This window comes from Siphateles boraxobius, unplaced genomic scaffold (genome assembly GCF_051911475.1).
Source record: "Siphateles boraxobius isolate OS27281-9 unplaced genomic scaffold, OSU_SipBor_1 8, whole genome shotgun sequence".
Lineage (NCBI taxonomy): Eukaryota > Metazoa > Chordata > Actinopteri > Cypriniformes > Leuciscidae > Siphateles > Siphateles boraxobius.
The window spans coordinates 10611444-10632326 of NW_027509208.1; the positions used below are offsets into that span (position 1 = coordinate 10611444).

General features: G+C 40.1%; 1 protein-coding gene across 4 annotated transcripts in view; it reads left to right on the forward strand.

Moving 5' to 3' along the window:
- Positions 1–17087, forward strand: part of map3k7 (mitogen-activated protein kinase kinase kinase 7) — a 30899-nt gene extending 13812 nt beyond the window's left edge. For all 4 annotated transcript variants that reach the window (XM_077220006.1, XM_077220004.1, XM_077220005.1 and 1 more), the window contains 5 exons: positions 10545–10612; positions 11357–11420; positions 12714–12775; positions 13197–13312; positions 15098–17087. In XM_077220006.1, the coding sequence (XP_077076121.1) occupies positions 10545–10612; positions 11357–11420; positions 12714–12775; positions 13197–13312; positions 15098–15278 (491 nt within the window). In that variant the 3' untranslated portion in view covers positions 15279–17087. The remainder of the gene's footprint in view (positions 1–10544; positions 10613–11356; positions 11421–12713; positions 12776–13196; positions 13313–15097) is intronic.
- The last annotated feature ends 3796 nt before the right edge of the window (positions 17088–20883 follow it).

The window sequence follows — 20883 nt, forward strand, 5'->3', positions numbered from 1 at the left end:
GCAAATTAGGATCAATGAACAGTATCTGTGGCATGCAGCTGATGACTATAGACAATAATTTTTACTTGTCCTTCAGGTTTTAAAGGGTTGGTAAAACACATTTTTTCGAAGGCTTGATTCTGTTTGTGGGATGCAGTGTAACGTGTTCATGCTTCGTTTTTAAAAAATTGCATTATTTTTCATATATTTTACCTTTATTCTACACTGCTCTTTCCCTACTTGTAAAAACGGTCTGATGGTTTACGGGTTCTATGAAGCCAGTCCCTCAAAAATACGCAATGGGCTCAGATTGGTTAGCTGGCCCAGTGTGTTGTGATTCGCTAACCGCCTAGTGCACGTTTTCCGGAAACGTCACGCCCCGTACCTTTACCGGTAGTTTGTGATTTGGTGTATTATAAACAGTGGCGTCAATAAACCAATCGGACCCAGGGAATGTTAGTGAAGATGATCGAGCATAACCTGTTCAAGAACGGCTGTTAAACGACGTTTCAGAAAGGTTTGTTTTTCGTTGTTGTTGTCTCATTACTTTTTAGATACGCTATTATTTAATTGTACTAATTATTATAGTATTACAAAGCTTCATAAACAAGAATTTCATATAATCTTTCTAACAAATTAATACTACAGTCCTCAAAGGGATTTTTTTGAGTAAAGACTGCGGATCTACAGTGATCGTTACTGACTGTATGGCACCGTTACTTTTGTATTTTTAGAACGATTGTAGCGAAATATCTTTCGCCAGAACGATTGGCCCAAAACGAACACTAAACATTGGCTTTTCTACAGTAGCCAAATCAAACACAACCATGTTTAGCATGCCTGTAGATAAACAAGCATGTAGATAAACGATACATAAAAGCTCTAATCAAAGAATAATTTACACTAATTCCAAGTTCGCTGTTGAGATTAAAAAAATGTTTGTAACGTTAAGTGTTTTTCGGATAATGTTAAGTATGAATGAGCATTTAACAACATGGTTTGCAGAGCCAAACAGCGTTGTATTTGGTTTACTTCCTTGCTACAACGTACAATTAACAATACGAACTATTACAGGAAAACACATCGACGAAAAATAAATCATACTTATAGGTTGTAGCCCGTAAACAACAGCTTCTGTTCTTAAAGTTGGAACTGCTCCATCTTTCAGGACAAGCCGTTGTGCGAATCCTGCATTGAGCTTGCGAATATTGTGGAAGCTTTCCTCCGTAAAATGTGCAGCACAGAGAGCGAGTTTTGGGTAATAATTATGAGGGACCTAACTCCCCCGTCCCTAGGAAGGCTGAACAAAGTGGACTTGCAATCCGGATGAAAATAACAGCATTCTGACGGCATTGCGGCAACAACACTCCAGCATACTATACCACAACAACTCTTCTCCAAAGCAATATGAAATCGCCTCGCCCCCCCTTATCTAGTATTCTCGGAGGCAGAGTTTATTGGGGTTAGTGATGTTAGCAACCCTGGAGGAATGTCGTGTAGTCCCTACCGGCCGTTTGCTGTAGTCCTTAGAAATTGATTTCTTAAAGCAGAACTAAGTAACTTTTTTACCTTAACCGAACAGCTTTGGAGTCATTGTAATGTTTATATTACTGATTTCGTGTTGAACGGTGGTCGTCTTGCACCCCCCTGGTGCCTGTGAGCCGCAAAACCACCCTTGCAACTTTGGGCCGCCGGGCCGCCGGCCTCAGTGTTAGGAAGTATCGTGTGCTATCAGGTCTCGCGAGGTAACAAATTGCTTTACGGCACTGCACGCGTACACGCACCCATCCAGGATACGGCTAGCTATAAGAACAACTATCGTCCCATGGCAAAGCTGGCATATAAGAAGCAGAAAGCTAGAAAAACATTGTCGGAAGAACAGAGAAAGAGGAAATGGCAGACTGACCGAGCGAGGAGTCAGACACGAGTAAACATCGGACCTGCGTTTTCAGAATGGCGAAAAAAACGAAGTAAAGCGCGGTCGGAAGAGTCTAGAAAAAGGTAACGAGAATCTGACAGCACGAGGAACCGGACAAGAGTCCTACTCGCTCAGGCTTTCACTGTTAAAGTTGATTCCTGCGATATCATGACAACAGTTGTCAATATCTCACATAATTATCAGGACATAAATAAGCCTACATGTTGTAAATAGTATAAATGAGCGCAATTTGCAAACTATTATGATAAATTGCAATAATCATGTCTAACAACATCATAACGGACATTTTTACGAAATCAGGGCTCTCAAGTGTCACGCATTGAGCGTGACAGTCACTCATTTCGGTCTTTTGTCACGCTCTCCCGCCAGACATTGTATTTCTCACGCTGAAAAACTATTTGTAATATATTTAATATGCCAAAACTCTGGCCGCGCCGCTCTCACTGTGGAACCGGCAGGAATCAAGCGCGTCTCCTCTAGTGTTGTTCGTCGAGCTACACAATAGCCAATCAGAAAATAGCACTATTGTATCTGGGTAAGATTTAACGCAACAACCAATGACAAAAATGTATCTGTCGGCTGGATGTCACTCTTGCCTGTCTTCAAAACTTGAGAGCCCTGCGAAATAATGCAACGTACATGATACACTTTATTGGTGTCATCTGGCATTTAGGCTCAGGTAAGCCTAACGCGGTAGGCTACTTTATTATTATGAAGTGCAGAGGCCGTGAGTGCAGATACACTCTGCATGAGTGGTGTTTACGACAGTAACGTTAAATACAAGTACTCTACAGCGACTCTAGGGATCGCTGTTTGACAAAAACAGAAATCCTGCATAGTGCCGCTTTAAAAAGCAAATATCTCCCTTCGCTTTGAACTTTGAGTGCTGTAACTTTGCAGATGTTGTTTATGCTCAAACAGCAACATTACACACTAGCTAAAGTTAGAAAAGTGTTTTACCACCCCTTTATAGTGCATTTACAGTGATAAACGTTCAATGGAAGCCTTGTAGAAGCTGGCAATCTTTTTTATATTTTTTATTAATGTATTTGTTTACTTTAATTTATTTGAAAGCCCTTGCATGAATTTAAGTAAAAATTTGAGGTAGGGCTACTTGTCTAAATGGTTATATGTTACCAACATAACGTCTCAGTTACGAATGTAACCCTCGTTCTCTGAGGAGGGAACGGAGACATTACGTCAGTGACTGACGAAATGGGGGTTTTGCTTAGAAGCCTATCACCTTGAGTTCTACAAAACGTGCCAATGGCAAGAAAATACCATGGGTCTGCGGAATTTGCATAGCGCAACTCCGCCCCACGTGTGGGTATAAAAGGAAGGATCTCACATTATGTTTTCCTGCTGAGGAGCTGAGACTGAACTCCAGGCTGGTACAGTGGTTGTGGCAGAGGGACGTAATGTCTCCGTTCCCTCCTTAGGGAACGAGGGTTACATATGTAACCGAGACATTCCCTTTCATTCAGTCACTCCGAGTTACGTCAGTGAATGACGAAATGGGGGTCCTAATTTAATCACGCCACAACAACTGTCTTCCAGTGCCCTGCACAAGACTGAGCTCCCAGTCGTGAGACTAGCACGGACAAAGGGCTAGGCTTAATGCAGGAATACCAAGCTACACTGGGTGGCATGTCCCAGGAGGAATATGTAACAGCACCTACTCGTAGGGAGGACTTAGAATTCACATATGACCGAAGGGCCAGGATGCATATGGAGAACTCAGAGGTATCCAGCCCGCAGGGTGGAATGTTTCAACCTCGAGGCAAGGGAAAGACACAAGCTCAGAGGAGACTTACGGTGGAAATACACGTGGGGGTTGCCCAACGGGGGAACCATGCACGCGGAGGCACCAAGCAAATCACAAGGGCTGACCAACCAGGCATGCACTCTGGTGATGGCATCAACAGTGCAGGAGGAACTCGGGGTCTAAGAAGAACTCATCTGAGTGAAATAGCGCACGTATCCTGTCCATGGAGTGGAATGGCTTACCAAGCGATGAGACAGAGCAGGTCCTACTTACTGGCTAGTGGAAGCTAGTACATGAGCGGACATTGGCTCTACCTGTAGATTATAGAATCTCGCGAATGTGTTGGGTGTCGCCCAGCCTGCAGCTCTGCAGTTGTCTGTTAGCGAGTCGCCATGCGCTAAAGCCCAAGAGGAAGCCACACTCCGGGTGGAGTGTGCCTTCACACCAAGGGGGTATGGTCGACCCTGCGTCTGGTAAGCCAAGACAATGGTTTCCACTATCCAGTGAGACAACCTTTGCTTGGAGAGAGCCTTTCCCTTCAGCTTCCCACAATAACAGACAAATAGCTGGTCTGAGGCCCTGAAAAAACGCGTACTGTCTACTTAACCCTCTGAGGTCTAAGGGGTTTTTGGGGTCCTTGAGGTGTTCTGACATGCTCTGACATTTGTGCTTTTTTCAGTTATTTATAAACATGTTAATGGCAAAGGAGTAAAATCACTCTGTATAGCACAAACGGGGCTACCGTAAAATGTATGTACATGTTTGTATTTTTTAGAGAATAATGTTTATGCGTGATTATTGAAAAAACTAAAACTTAAAGTGTCTGAAATAAGGCCACAAAACACATACTAAATATGTGTTCACAAGACTTTTGACTAATGGGTGTTGTTGCCTAGAATTTTTGCTTCAAAATGATCTGAAAATCATCCTGCCTAATCATTTACACAAAACAATACATTGATTTAAATTTTATAAGACACCTTTTGTTTGGAAAGGCAATATGCGTGGAGGCGTGTTCACACCTGAGAAGACAAAGGCCGGATAATGTGCCACATACATAATGAGCTGCATATTAATTAGCCCTTTCACACAGGTGTGTCACTGGGTCCCAAAGAAAGCAAGGACTAAAGAAATTATCTATATATACATATTTTACAATTAGAAATTCTAACCAATTACAAATAGGTTACAATTACAACAACAATTACAATTTTAACAATATTTCAAGTGTATTTCTTTGTAAAAAGTATACATTTTATCATACGTATTAAAAAAGGTAAGGATTCATTAGTTTGAATATTGGAACAAACACTATAATAACATCTTAGTTGATAATTCAATATACCTACTTTATTTTTGACAAAACATCATACTATAGTATATTTAACTATGAGCAGAAATTGGTGAACAAAAGCGCACCTATTTAATGTGACAGTAGTCTTTTTTACAGTCAAAACTTTATAATCTATCCAAAACTAATCACAAAATCTTGTCTAAACATTCATATTTAGTCTTTGTTACAATATTTGTAACATATTGTGTATGATATATTAGCATGTACATGTGAATTTGCAGTTTGTTGCTTATACAGACATTTTATTTCAACATATTTCAGTCTATTTTTACTCATCTTAGTAGGCTATAGCAATATAGTTTGGATGTGTTAATGTAAACATAACGTTTACTAATGTAGGTGCGAGAGTGAATGAACGGCACAGACACGCGCTGTATAACTGTAGTAAACAAAGCGCGCACATGCCTGTGCCGTTCATTCATCATTTAGCCTACACACAGACACGCAATTCATATTTAAACAGTCTTTTTGCGGTTTACAGTAAGACACTATTCAATATCGCGATTAGAACAAAGCACTTAAGAATAAATGACTTAATACATCAGCTGGATCCGTTGCTCCGCGAAATGAAATTACCAGCACTTCTGGTACATTTTCCAGGGTTATTGGATAGTATTATTCCTCACAGCGTAGGGATACACTGTGTACACAGCTCTAGTAAGATACTTACTGAACTTACTTGGTGGGCGTTGGCCTGTTTGAATGGCTTGCCTTAGATCATTTGCGTTTCAATACCGTGCGCTCTCCGTGGGCTTGGCACATTAACACATAATCAGGTATAATGAGCTGGAAAGAAAAGACAGACATCTCTCTCTTTTCATACAGATTACATAAACTGAGAATATTTGTTTTTTATATAAATTAATTCATTTAAAAGAAGAGAGTTCAAGCTTCATTAAGGAAAAACACTCGTGCCTGTATGACAAGTATTCGCGGAATTACAGTAAATTTTCGGACGCGTTTCAGAATGGACTTAACTGACAGAGAGAATGCAGAACGCGCATCATGTTTGTTTTTCTTTATTTGGCGACAAGCACAACACTTTTTTATTGTGAGTATCCACAAAAAAAATAGACACTTATCAGGATCTAATGATGTACAACACTTAATATGTAAGATCAAAATCAACAAAGTATTTAAAGTTTCCTTTGCACTGATATCGCCCGCGCGATAGCCGACCTCAGAGGGTTAAGCAAGGAGGGCTCGTACTGGACAGAGCAGTGCCAAGGCAGGGTCTGCCTTTTCAGGAGGGCAGCGCTTGCAGGTTCACCACCTGATCCCTGAAAGGAGTGGTGGGAACCTTGGGAACGCATCAAGGGCGGGGTCTCAGGATCAAGTGAGACTTAGCCGGCCCGAATTCCAGGCAGGCTCCGTCAATCGAAAATGCCTGCAGGTCCCCTATCCTCTTGATGTAGGCCAAAGCGACCAGGAGCGCTGTCTTTATAGACAGGAACTTAAGCTCCACTGATCGCAATGGCTCGAAGGGAGCTCTCTGCAGAGCAGACAAGACCACTGCGAGGTCCCAAGAGGGTATGGGTGGAGAGTGAGGAGGATTTAGTCTCCTCGCTCCCCTCAGGAACCTGACGACCTGGTCGTGCTGATCTGGTGTTTTCGACTCCAAAAGGTTGTGGTGTGCATAGATCGCAGCCACGTAAACCTTCAGGGTGGAAGTAGACAGCCTTTCGTTCCAACCCTTCTTGGAGGAAGGAGAGCACTGACTCGATCGGGCATTTTCCGGCAGGCCTGAGTCACTGGTATTTGGAGCGTTCCTGGTTGCCATGCCCATCTCGGGACTCAATCGCGAAGCCAGTGCTGAAGCGGTCTCATATGAATCAGTCCGAGCGGTGTGGCAGCCGCTGCTGACACCATATGCCCCTGGAGCCCCTGAAATAACTTCAGTGGAACCGCTTTCTTGCCCTCGATTTGTCTCGGGCAAGTCAGCAGTGACTGTGTGTGCTTGCTCATAAACTGCCACACATGGCGACCAAGTTGATTTCCATACTAAGAAAAGAGATCCTCTGCATGAGGGAGAGTTTTCTCTTTTCCCAGTTGACCCGACGGCCCAAACGAGCGAGGTGCCAGAGCACCATGTCCCTGTGTTCGCAAACCTGGTCTCGAGAGTGAGCTAGAATCAGCCAGAAAATGCGTTTGGCTGTCAACATCTTGAATGGAAGCCTGTGAAGGGTTCGGTTCAAGACACGCAGGTCCAGGATTGGTCGTAACCCACCGGTTTTCTTGGGTGCAATGAAGTAGGGGCTGTAAAAGCCGGACTTCATTTCAGCTTCGAGGACGGTCTTGATCGCACCCCGAACGATCACGGGAAGACAATGGTGACTTCCAGGACCTCGCTGACAGCACTCGCCACCCCCAAAAACCAATCATCCAGCCGCGAGCGCTCGGGACAGGGTGGAGGATTCCATTCCAGACCGATGCTCGCGGCTGCCCTGGAAAGCATGACTGTCAATTCCGGATCAGACTCGGGCAATGCTGGCATAAGCGGCAGCACAGCAGAGTCTTCATCTCTGGAAGACTCCAGCCCACCTTGTGATGCGTCGATCACTCATCTGGAGCGCCGAATGAGACTCCGTGGGGCGGGTCCGAAGACCGGCCAGCAATCTCATCCTGCACGTTCCGGCGTTGCTGTGCACGAGAAGTGGGGCCCGAGGAGGAATCGGCTGGGCTTTGTTCCACACCATAACCCTCAGATCACCCTGGCCATCAGCCAAAGTATCGCCTCTTGTGGAGGCGATAGAATGGGGTGTGGCAGAGGGGACTCTACCTCCACGGAGGTCATTGAGTCTTGACCGAAGCACCATGATGGTCATGTTCCCGCAATGAGAACATGAGTCATCCACAAACACTGCCTTGGCGTGATAAGCCCAAACACGCAAGGCAGCGATTGTGCCCATCAGATGATAAAACAAATCGACCACACCCCGAAGTGCACGGGCGAGACATCTTTGAAAAGTCGTGCCATGCGTAAGTTCTTTTTGTGAGAGGAAAAAGCTTAGCAGAATGATGAAGCGCCCAGGGAGAAGCACACACACTGTTGGCAGGTCACTGCACAGATCAGCAGGCAATGTGATCTCGCTGGAACGCGCCATTGCACCAACACACTGGAGACCCGCTCGTCTTGTAGTACTGAAGATCTCAGATACAGGCTTGCAGAGGAATGAAGAGAAGCTCTTGGCTCCGAAGCAAAAACATAATGCGAGATTGCCAGCGTCCCTATTTTTATAACCCACGGGGGGGGGGCGGAGTTGCGCTATGCAAATTCCGCAGACCCATCGCATTTCCTTGCCATTGGCTCGTTTTGTAGAACTCGAAGGTGATAGGCTTCTAAGCAAAACCCCCATTTCGTCAGTCACTGACGTAACTCGGAGTGACTGAACGAAAGGGAACTGCTTTGGTTGGAGTTTTGCTTTACAAATAGTTACTTTGTCACATTCCTTCCATATATCCTCAGAGGAATTTCAAGTGAAAGTAATCAGGTTTACTTTTTTAGCTAGCCATAACATGAGGTAAAAGATTGATTGCGACTTTGCATAGACCACTGGGTAGTTAGCTATTCTGTCACACCTGTTCAGTTAAATTGTTAGACTGTACTTTCAAAACAGTGAACCGTTTCTATTTTACATTTTATTTGCTTTATTTCATTACAGACTTTAAGACAAGTGCATTTTTTCTATTGTCTGCCACAAATAAAGTTCATAGAGCTTAATTTGTATTAACCTAGAATATTCCCCCTGATCATTTGCATTATGTATAGTAACATATAGTAAATCATATTAAAGCTCCAGTCGGCAAGTCTGCAGATTGAGTGGACTTAGGCAAAATTTTGAATGTTTACAACTATCATGCCCCTCCCCCACTATCAACGAATACCCTCCCACCGAGTTCGTGGCTTCGTGCTCGTCAGTGCCAGTGCACCAGATTTTCTGTGAACGCGCCCGTCTTATCAGCATCCATCAACACCGTGAAGTATTTTGTTATTGTTGTTTTGTCATTTTGGAGTAGATTTTTACGAAATGGATTACCCACCAATTAAACGTAAATAAACACCATCGTCTGTCTGAAACGCTATTATTCGTTGTATGTGGCAGACATGGTCATTGTACATTTTTCTACTGCTTATAACGTTATATCAGAGCTAGTAAGATAGCACATACAATAACAGTAGCTTTACTACTGTTCTTACTCTCGTAAGAAAGATAGAGTAGCATTGATTCTTCCTAAAAGCCGAACTTTATCCCTTCATCTGGACATGTTTATCCACCTAACGTTACATACACACGGATTTCAGTGCAAACAAACGAACCTGCCCAACAAGTGCTAACGTTAGCTATCCATACCAACACATTAGGGCAAACATACATTACTAACATAACACTAAGAAATAAAGGTAATGGTTGATAAAGCACAATTACCTGTGGAATTACTATAACACTAAGAAATAAAGTAACTGGTTGATAAAGCACAATTACCTGCGGAGAAGAAATGTTGCAAGCTCTGCATCCAGCTTGAACCCAATTAAATCACGTAAATCTCTCCACCTGTCAAATGCCGATCCGATGTTGATCCTGGTTTATTTACGCACTTTCTTTCTTTACTTCTTTATTTTCAGCAGGTGTTCTCTTTTCCTGTGTTGTTTTTGACCTCCTAGCTCTTGAGGTTAACCGAGGAATTGGAATCTTTTCCGCCATCACTCTTCATTACTGCGCGAACTTCAGGCGTGTGCATGTGATTGTAACGTGCGCGAGGGGTGGCGTGTGCACGACCTGTGATTGACAGTCAGATCTCACACCCCCCTGCGCTGATTGGACCCGATGATCCGGGACGGGTGGATTTTTCCAAAACAAATAACACGCTCCAGGTGGAGTTAGAAGCTCGGTCTTTTTTCTAAAACCACTTTATTTATGTTGTTCTGTCGGATTATAGTGTCGATTTCACTGAATATGATCAAAAAATTGTTGCCGACGGGAGCTTTAAGTCCCAGTCTATCGGTAATGGTTGCATTTCATTTCTGCTGGTGCTATTCTAGATGCTTTACCTGAATTATAGTCTTGTCTATAAAGTGATTTGTGTCAGTGTTTGTTAATAGGCTTCCTATAGTAAACTTGTGTTATCTTTTAAAAGAGGACAGCTCCTATCATCATTGCTGCTTCATTTTCCATAAATACACTCTAATCAACTCCCAAAATCAAAAAAACATTAATCAAACCACAATAGGAGCTTTCCAATCAATGCAGGCCAAGCTGCCTGTTATTCTGTGGGTGTGGTCTACTGTTTTTGGTGTAGTGTGTGTGAGTTGCGATGGCCTCGTGAGGGGTTTGGTCACGTGACGGCCACGTTAGAGGAGATGCTGTCATGGTAGTGAATTGGGGATTTAATCAGTGCAGCTGTCTGGGTGTCACAACCCTCTTGCTCCGCCCGTTGGACGAGAGCTCATGCACTACCAATAAGACTTACCCGATTCTATGTCTACTCTGTCCATTCTCTTTCTGTAGCGACCTGTGAGCCTCATAGACGCAGATCAGTGCAGGATCTTCCTGCCATTGGTACGGAGTCCAGTCAGGTAAGATGCTTCAATTTCACACTTTCAGTGGTGTGATGTGTAAGGAACTTGGAAGAGTTTAGGTGCAACAAACAATATTCACAATTGCATTTCATACCGCCAAGTAACAAAAATATGTGAAATAAGAGCTCTCATATCTTATGTACTGGGAGGACACAATAATTTATCAAATAAAATAAAAAGGGCATAAGATCTGTTTTATAATAGGAAACTGAGGAGTTATACGTCTAGATTAAACCAAAAGTTTATTCAGCACCTGGCTTTTTGTTTCCAGAATTATCTGAAAAATAAAAAGTAAAAAAAATAGAAATCTTTAATAACATTATTTGATCACTTTTAATCAGTTCAATGCAACCTTGCTGAATAAACGGCAAACTCTGACCCCAAACTTTTGAACAGTTTTGTAGCTATAAAGATTGTTGCCAAATATCTCTGGGTGTGTGAGAGCAATTAAATTCCAGGTAAGATCTTCAAGAAATGACCTCGGTTCATAAAAGATTTGTAAGGATGTTGCACTCATGATCACGTGATTGTAAACGGCTATATACTTTCTTTGGTATGGGTAATATTAAGGTAATGGGTAATGTTAAGGTAATACTTTCCCTTTATGAGAGGAACTGTAGCATCTCCTTCCTGTAATGCTCTTTATGGATGCAAAAACAGCATTTTGGAATCCACAGTATTCCAAAAGTGAGCTTTTATTATCAAGTTTATAATTGTGACATATTATTTGACCAATCACAGGATAGCAGAAACAACAGCAGATCATCCAGCCCCAGTGTGAGGATGATTACGCCCGACAGGACAGGTAAAGTTTTCCTTCTAACCATCACACGCTCAGACACGAGTTCCTGTAAGAATTGTACCGGTCTAAATGCACACACACATACCCACATCCAAAAATGAATCGTGTAAGGGTGTACTCGCACTAGGAGATCTGAACCGTGCCCGAGCACGTTTGACACCCAAAATCTGGTTCATTTGACTAGTGTGATCATACCGTGCCCAGATGCGGTTCGCTGAACCATCCCTGGCCTGCTTGGAAGAGGTGGGCTCTGGTATGGTGGGCATGGTTCAGTTGGATTCGGGCCTGGTACGCATGTACTGTGATCGCTAACCGTGCCGCAGCACGGAGGAGCTACTCTTGTGTGGGTGGGCTACTGTCATCATTACGACAGCAAACATCTTCTATTGCTATTTGGACAGTACACTTTTCAATTAATTTAATTAAATTGAGTAAATTTAGGTTTATAACGGGTTTGGTTCTCACCTTATTTTTGAACAGGAATTGTAGTTTGCGAGTAAAGCTGCAAATTCCTCCAACGTCAGCTGCCTCCGTAATAATCTTCTGATACGTGCTGCATAATCCAGTAAAAATTGCTGGCAAAAATTATAAATCTATTAGGCAGGCTATTAGCGAAATAGATTTTCTTTCTGTTTTCTTCAAAACAAAAAGTTGCATCGTAAATGACGTAAGCGTGCTCCGGCCCAGAACGTTAAGTGCAGGGGGAGGGGGGACAATCGTGCCAGGACACGGTACAAGGCAACTGTGCCTAGTGTGAGTACACCCTAAATGTATAATAACCTAATAAGCTAGGATAATAGTTGATGAATTTTTATGAGCCTTCTGTACATGTTTGGAATTATATCATTGCAGATTGTGACATTTTTGTGAAGAAATTTCTGAACACTGTTGATGTTCCCTCAGTTTGACCTCAAAGTTCATGTCCTCAGTGTGTTTGCAAATCTATATCAGTGACAGTAAACGGCTCAGGCAGAGCTGCAGACATTACGTTAGCGGCATCAATGATTTAGGATGCTTTTCTGTCTGACAGTCGCAGTCCTGGACTGAGATGAGACTGGGCTATTTATTGCTCAACTCTCACTCTCTTTCTGCCGATTACCACAGTTTACTATAACAGCATTACTCAACAAACTAAAAAAAAAAGCACTTGCTGTTCTGCGTAGGGGGGCTTCTTCACTCTTCATATCAAATAATATAAATAACCAGTGAATAAATATAGATGAAATAGTTCAGATCTGCTGTCCTCAATTCATTGTTTTTGGATGTTTACTAAAATGGTTTTCCTCATTTTTGTAGACACCAATGGCTCAGATAACTCCATCCCCATGGCCTACCTGACCCTGGACCATCAGTTACAGGTACACACTTCACATGTGACCAATACGATATGAATATTTTGGTATGATTTTGTCCACCAAAAAAATGTGAAATGATTAAATACAATGAAGTATGACTGCACATGCATGGAAACTGTTTAGTCTATATCTGTGGTGTGGATGGTTTTGTTTCCAGGTTGCTGTGGTATCACTCCTCTCAGAAAAGGTTCACAAGATGTAAAAACAGCCCTCTAATTAAATCAAGTCTGGGTTACAGTTTTACCAGACTTTTTATGCCATTTATAAAGTGTAATTCGGTTATAAATACATGGCAGCAAATTGAGAGCGAGACTTTTTGATATTTTTGGCGTTCAGACCACGTCTGGTATAAATATCACTTTTGCATTTCAGATTAATTAGCCAAAAGGTGACATTTGATGAATCAATCTGTGTTTGTTTCCAGCCTCTAGCCCCCTGTCCAAACTCCAAAGAATCAATGGCAGTGTTTGAGCAGCACTGTAAGATGGCACAGGAGTACCTGAAGGTGCAGACTGAGATTGCTCTTCTCATACAGAGGAAGTAAGTCTGAGGAATCTGAATCAAATCATCAGTATGTACAATAGGAACTAGGGTGGCTCAGTAGTGTTATCTTATTAATCTTTATTAATTGAATAAAATCTGAAATAAAATATTAGATGAAAACGTAAACTAATGACAATTCGAAATTTTGCCTTGGCATCTAACTGAAATAAGTTTTAGTTGAATCACTAATATCATTACCTAGAAAGATAGACTAAAACTGAACAGAAATTAAAAAGAAATAGTAATATGAAAAACTAATGAAAATGACTAAAAATTAAACATAAAAATTGAAAATACAACAAATAAAAGCCAATTAAGAATATTAATATAAACTATAATAGCAAATAATATAAATAATACTAAAATAACACTGGGGTTTCCATATCATAATAATTACATTTCACAATCCTTGATACTAGTGTTAATTTCGTTAACAAAATCTATGACACAAAATGTATTTACAAGCTTTTTCACCATGACTAAGACGAGACGACAATAAGGTCAATAAACAATAACTGTGACTATATCAACATGCACGAAAAAAGATGAGGCAAAAATGTAGTTAAAAAAATATAAACTTCAAAAACCGACTAAATCTGCGATCAAACCTTCTCAGTGATAAATCCAAACATAACTATATTGTTTGCCCAAAAATTCGCGTACCGATCTCTGTACTACAGTAGTCTTTTTTTTTTTTTCGCTGTTGTTTTTGATGTTTGAAAAACATCAATGTAATTTGGAATTATTGGAATGGATTTAATTTTTGAGAGAAGTTTCTTGCTTTTCTAGTGAATATAAAACTGGTAAAACAAGCTTGTAATAAATCAAGAAACTAAATATGGTCAAATAAACCATGCGAATCAGTTGACACTCTTGATTTGTGCTTATTGGTGAAAGTGCAATAATTCTGATGAAATGTACAAATAAAATTCTTATAAAACAACAATTATTGTGATAATTTTGAGCAAAATAATCGTTATTATCAGTTTAACAATTATGCAGTTTAAAATGTGACAAAGTCTTCATTGACTAAAACTAGACTAAAATGCCCAGACATTTAGTCGACTAAAAGAAAAAACTAAAACAGGACAAAGTTGACTACATATAAAAATATTAAAAGGATGGTTAACCCAAAAATTACTCACTCATGTCGTTCCAAATCTCTGTGCCAGACTTTCTTCTGCAGAGCACAAAAGATATTTTGAAGAATGATAGTAACCAGTTTCGGTTCCCATTGGTTTCCATTATATTTTTGACCATACAATGGAAGTCAAGGGCCGAAACTCTTTGGTTGGACTATCCTTTTAATTAAACAAAAAGAAAAGAAAACGGTTGGTACAAATAACCTAAAAACAATAGAACAAAGATACACATCTTTGGGCTTGAAGCATTGGAGGTTCCTAACAGGAGTATCATCTGTCCAAGTAGACATTTAAAAATACATACAAAGATATCATGTACAATAAATTTAAAGCTGCTGTATTATATTACACACAGTACAAAAAAACAATATATAGGAACAGGCATTGAAAAGCATAACAATGTAATATGTCCATAACTGTTGTTCTTCATACTATTAGTTACACATTGCTAAACGAACCTTAACTAAGGGTCAAAACGTGCCAGATTCCAAAACAAATGAGCCAAATGTGAAAAGACCCTAAACCAACAATAACAGATAAACTAGACTCCAAACTACTGGTACTTTTGACATCCCTAATATCTGTTTTGTTTTCTCTCCATTTTCCCTCTTTCTGTGATGTCTGTTGTTCATCACTACAGGAAAGAGCTGATAGCAGAACTGGACCAGGACGAGAAGGATCAGCAGAACGCATGTCGCCTCGCTCAGGAGCACAAGAAGCTCCTAGAGGAGAACAAGAGTCTGTCCACCTACTACCAGCAGTGCAAGAAGCAACTGGAGCTGATCCGAGCGCAACAGCAAAAGAGACAGGGCACCTCATGAACCCCTTTCATTATGACTGACTCGTATAATCACAGTCCCCACTATCTCGTCCACCCCAATCCAAACATTGGGGTAAGCTATAGTTTTGCCCAGAAACCCCCCTTATTCTCCCTAAAAACAACCCACCCCGGCCGCCCATGCTCATTTGTGCCCAACCCTGAAGATGGTAACCGTATGACCTATACTCCAGTGACCATGGGCCATTTCCGCCCCATGCAAACGGTTCTGAGACCCTGCGCTCAACTGCACATGCACAAGCATGCTGCGATGCATGTACCCGTGAGTCTGCGGCGGGATATGCAATAGCAGGGACACGATTAAAGCCCGGTGGGTGTAAAACACAACTGTTGGCCGTGATACATGCAGACAGTTCTTCAGAAATCAAGTCTAAACTAGCCAGCAAACAGAGTGTGTCTGCAACAGAAACACATTTTAGGAACCCGGCATCTTGTCCCAGGGATTTTAAAGTTTGGATGTAAAAGGAACAAATGAGATCTCTTGGAATGTCACTTTTTTCTTCTTCTTCTTCCTCTAACCATCCCAGAATTCTCTGTGGGGTTTGCCTAATTCCTCTCGATTAGGTGTCGGTCCTTAAGAATGTGAAAGCAAAGTGGCTTTAAGTTACATAGAAAAGCTAATTTTATCATTTTTAAATTTAGGTTTTCATTTTGTTGCATTCACTTTGTGTACTTGTTCATTTTAACCCCTATTATGCAAAAAAGTGCTACAGATGTTCCCTCTTTTTTTAATCGTCTGCCCTAAAAAGTGTTATAATGTATTGATTTGAATTTGGGGGATGTATTTTACGTATGCCTTGCATGTCGACCTTGTGTTTATGGACAAACACAGGTCGATCTGTGTGTATGTGCGGCCTCACAAGAAAAATGCTGTTTGTAATCCGCTTCCTTTAACATAGCGCTCAAATCATCGCTCTAAAAGAGACTGAAACAAACGGACTTGAGCGTATGTGATTGTGAGTACAAACATTTTAATCATGACTACAGTATTCTTGTGTTTCTTTGCTCTGTTGTGTATCTTTATCTAACGTTGTATGGTAATTTATCCAGGGTTTTCAGAGATCCGCTTCATAGTTTTTGTTGTAAGTGTGGGAAAGACGCACTTTCTCTAAGCTTGATTTATGTATTTTTAGTTCACATGATGCCTTAGAGTTGAATTGTTTGCGTTTTACTTGACTTTTTGGCAACGAGACCGCTCACACATGCCGTGATTTAATGCAATTACGAGTTTAGAAACATGAAAGAGATTTTTAAAAGACTTGCGAATGCAACCTGAAATCTGATGGTCTGTATGATCTTGTCAATATGCTGCAGAAATCATGAAATCACAATGAGGGCAGTCAACACATTATGGTTATTTTTAGTTAGGTTCCTTGTTCTTACCACTAGTTTTTCATCCCTGTACTTAATTTAAAGATTTTGAAAGAGAAATCAGCCGTATTGTTGCATAGTATGAATTCCTTTTAGATATCATACTTTGTTTACTCTGTTGCCCCCAACACACCCTCCACCCAGGTTTCTGCACAATCCCGACTGGTTATCACTGATTACGAATATACCGAGGAAATCTTGAGCAGGGTAAAGACACATTTGGATGTTCAAGATCTTTAAGTGAGTTTCCGCAAATCTTTTTGTTTAACTGTAACGTGGTGTATTATTTTTTTCTTCCGAGTTCAATGATGAGTTTCTGTACTATGTGCTGTAAATAAGATGTCTGATTTCTTAAGCTGTTGGGAACGGGAATACACAGGTGAAGGTCGCATCTTAAAATAAATCGAACAGGTAAACATCATGCTTCAGACTGTCTGTGCTGTCTCTGCTCTTCAGTTCAGCAGGGTTTTTTTTAAACCAGAATGTTCGCATACATTCTTAATTCAAAATTATTATTATTTTTATCGTAATAATAAATTAAATGTATTTACATTTATAATAATAAATATACATGAAAAAATATATATATGCCATCTTATTTAATATTATGAATTAATAAGGCTGGAGTTCTGCAGTGACCGAATATGCTTTTGGTTAAAGTGTGTAACATTAAAATGCAACAGAACACTTGCTCTAAAAGCATTTAGTATTGTAAGCCTACATATAATATTGTAATATTATTATTACAATTATTATATTGTAATATTAATATTATATTAAACTTCAGTGTTCTTGTTTCTTTGTTGTGTATCCTACTTTAAACCAATGTGATAGTGTTCATATTAATTAATACAGTACATATTAAATATTAATTAATACAGTGTATATATTAAATACGAGTAAAAACTTCATTGGAGCATTTATATTAAGTACGGCAGGATAAAATTATTTAAAACTATTTAAGGTTCAGTTGTAAAAATAATATTAAATTAGATTTTTTTTTCTTTAAAATTTCTCTTAAAAATGTAAATGCAGCCTATTTGTGCAGAATTGTCAAATGTTCTATAAGCACCAACAACTTCTGTATTATTTGAGCTGTAAAGCTGTTTAAATCATTTTTAGATTCAGTTTAGCATTGACAGTTACATTGTCATAATGATTTGTTAAAATATATGCAATTTCACAGAAATAATTAGTACTTAGTAAAGTTTTTTTTCACATTAAAATCATGTCCAAATGTATATTTATGTTTTGGGCTTTGCTTTTAAGATAGTATTGTTTCACTATTACTTTAACCAAGATTTTGGCGAAAGAACGAGGGATACTACTTTTTGGGGGGTAATCAACTTTATGCCAACGATTGGATTCAGCTAAAAATTTACATTTTGTCATCATTTACTCACTCTCAAGTTGTTCCAGACTTGAATGAATTTCTTTCTTCTGCTGAACACAAAATATGTTTAGAAGAATGTTAGTAACCAGGCAGTCGGCGGTAGCCATTGACATCCATTAGTAACTCGTACTGGTTTGGAACAACTGAGTAGATGACAGAATTTTCAATTAGTATCCCTTTTAATGTTATGAGGTTGTAATGCTTCTTTGAACCAGAAGAGGGCGATAGAGGTTAAGCTGGCTCTTCATCTGTGCAAATGCTTCCTCTCTCAAACAAAGGAATCTGGTGTGGATGTGATCTTGATTAAAAAAATAATAATAGTTATACTCTGATAAACACAACAGCATGCATCAAGTATTTCTTCAAAAATAAGTGAACCGTAATTTCTTACCTTAGTAGTAGCCTAAACTAAAATGATATCATTAGCAAAATAAGTAAAAGCAAATATCTTCAAATAAAGGAAATTTTGGAGGTGGTGTGTATTACAGCCTAGAATAACAAGTATTGTGCAAATTATGCTTACATGTTACCTGCGCAGTACAGTTGTTGTCACGCCATGTGCTTGAGGTTGGAGCCACTTGAATCAAACTCATTCAATCTACATGATGTCATTCCTCTCTCCTTTGGTGAAGTATTGTGTGTTGTGGCTTCTCTGGCCAGTGTTAAGTGTTCAGGAGTTTGAGAAAAGGACTGAGGGTATTGTTTAGGGGCCATCGGATGAGATGCTGTTGTCATCCTGTCCTTTTGTTTTTTGTTGTTCGATGGTGATGGCGAGAAATGAGAAACAGACTATGGAGGGTTTAGGGTGAACGGAGGGACCCAGGGCTTTCGATGAGGTCATCAGGAATGGTTACGCATTACAGAAACTGCAGGGCAGTTGTGACATTTCTGTATCTGTTTATTCACAAACTGTACACCCAGTACACAAAGTTAGAAGTTGATGCAATAAAATCATATGAGCTGTTAATAGCAATGTGATTCATTATGCAGACAGCAAGGCTTTTGTTTTGCACGCTCTGTCAGCGGCGTTCCTTCGAAATACTCATTTTAAATGCAGCATCATTCTCTTTTTTTGTTGGTGACAAAGTTTCTCTGAAATTTGTATTAGATCTCTCTCTCTCTTTCTTCCTCTCCCCCTCTCATTCTCTCTGTAACCATGGTAACTGCCTGGAAATAGGCTAGGAATGGTAGAGGTGGTTGCAGTTTTTAGCAATGGCCAGAATTTGGGTCATAATATCTGTATATCAGTCTATAAATTGCACAGTGTTCCAGATAACTTATTTCATTAATCAGAATGATTCCCTGGCCAGACCTGTTCAAACGTGGCTATGGGCGATTCTTCACATGCTTGCGAGCACAGCTCCTCCGAGACCCTTCAGAGGAGACAAAGAGATCTCACTTGCGCTGGTGCAACAGTCTGAGGTGTTTCATTCTTTCTTTCTTTTTTATATATATATATTTTTTTTTTTACCTCTAGCACCTAAAGGAGAGAGAACATTAAAAATGATCTTCTGACACATAATGTGAATAGTTCGTCCCTAATGGAAATTGTTAAATGGTTTTTGTATGCTGATAAGATGCTTTAGATCTTTTTAACAAGATGCATGTTTCCCCTCATTCAAATCAGCACGTTTAAGATGTGAGATGTCGGCCCTATTTTAACAGTGTCATTCTCACACACTGAAACTGTGAGTCCCTGTCCCTGGTTTGTCTTACAAACCATCACGGGCAGGTTTTTACATTAGCCGTTTCTTCAAGTACAAAACAACAAATATATGACACTTTGAGAATCAGTTTTGTTGCGGCAACTGGATCGTTTCAGCTCTCTCAGTATGACGCCATGTGTGACCCTGGATCACAAGTCAGTCAGTCAGTCAGTCAGTCAAAAGTCGCACGGGTATACAGTTGTTCTCAAAATAATAGCAGTCCAACATCACTAACCAGATAAATCACTGTTTTTGGTATAAATTAAATTTCTACATGGCAAATAATTTACTAGTAGGTGTAGAAAGTGATAGAAAAACAACAGACCCAACAGTCATGTCATGCATCCAGCTTATTCTGTGTAATTGAATCATTTGCTGAAAGGGGTGTGTTCAAAATAATAGCAGTGTGGAGTTCAATTAGTGAGGTTATTCATTCTGAAAAAACTGATGTCAAACAAGTGGCCCTTATTTAAGGACAAAGGCAGAACTGTACTGTACATAGTTATAGTGCATTTCTCTCTGAAAATCGGAGTAAAATGGGCCGTTCCAGTCATTGTTATGAAGAACAGCACACTTTGATTAAAAAGTTGATTGGAGAGGGTGAAATATATAAGTGCAGAACATGATAGGCCGCTCAGCTACAATGATATCAAATGCTTTAAAATGGCAACCAAAACCAGAACGATGTGGAAGAAAACAGAAAACTACCATTGGAAAGGATCGAAGAATAGCCAAAATGGCAATGACTCAATGAAAGACAATGGCAAAGCCAATGATTAGCTCCAGGGTTATCAAAGAAGATCCAAAGTTACCTGTGAGTACTGTTACAATTAGACGACGCCTATGTGAAGCCAAACTATTGGCAAGAAGCCCCCGCAAAGTCCCATTGTTGGAAAAAATTATGTGCTAAAGAGGGTACAATTTGCCAAAGAACACATTGACTGGCCTGAAGAGAAATGGCACAATATTTTGTGGACTGATTAAAGCAAGATTGTTCTTTTTGGGTCAAGGGGCCGCAGAAAGTTTGTCAGATTACCCCCAAACACTGAATCCAAGCCACAGTACACTGTGAAGACAGTGAAGCATGGCAGCACAAGCATCATGATATGGGGATGTTT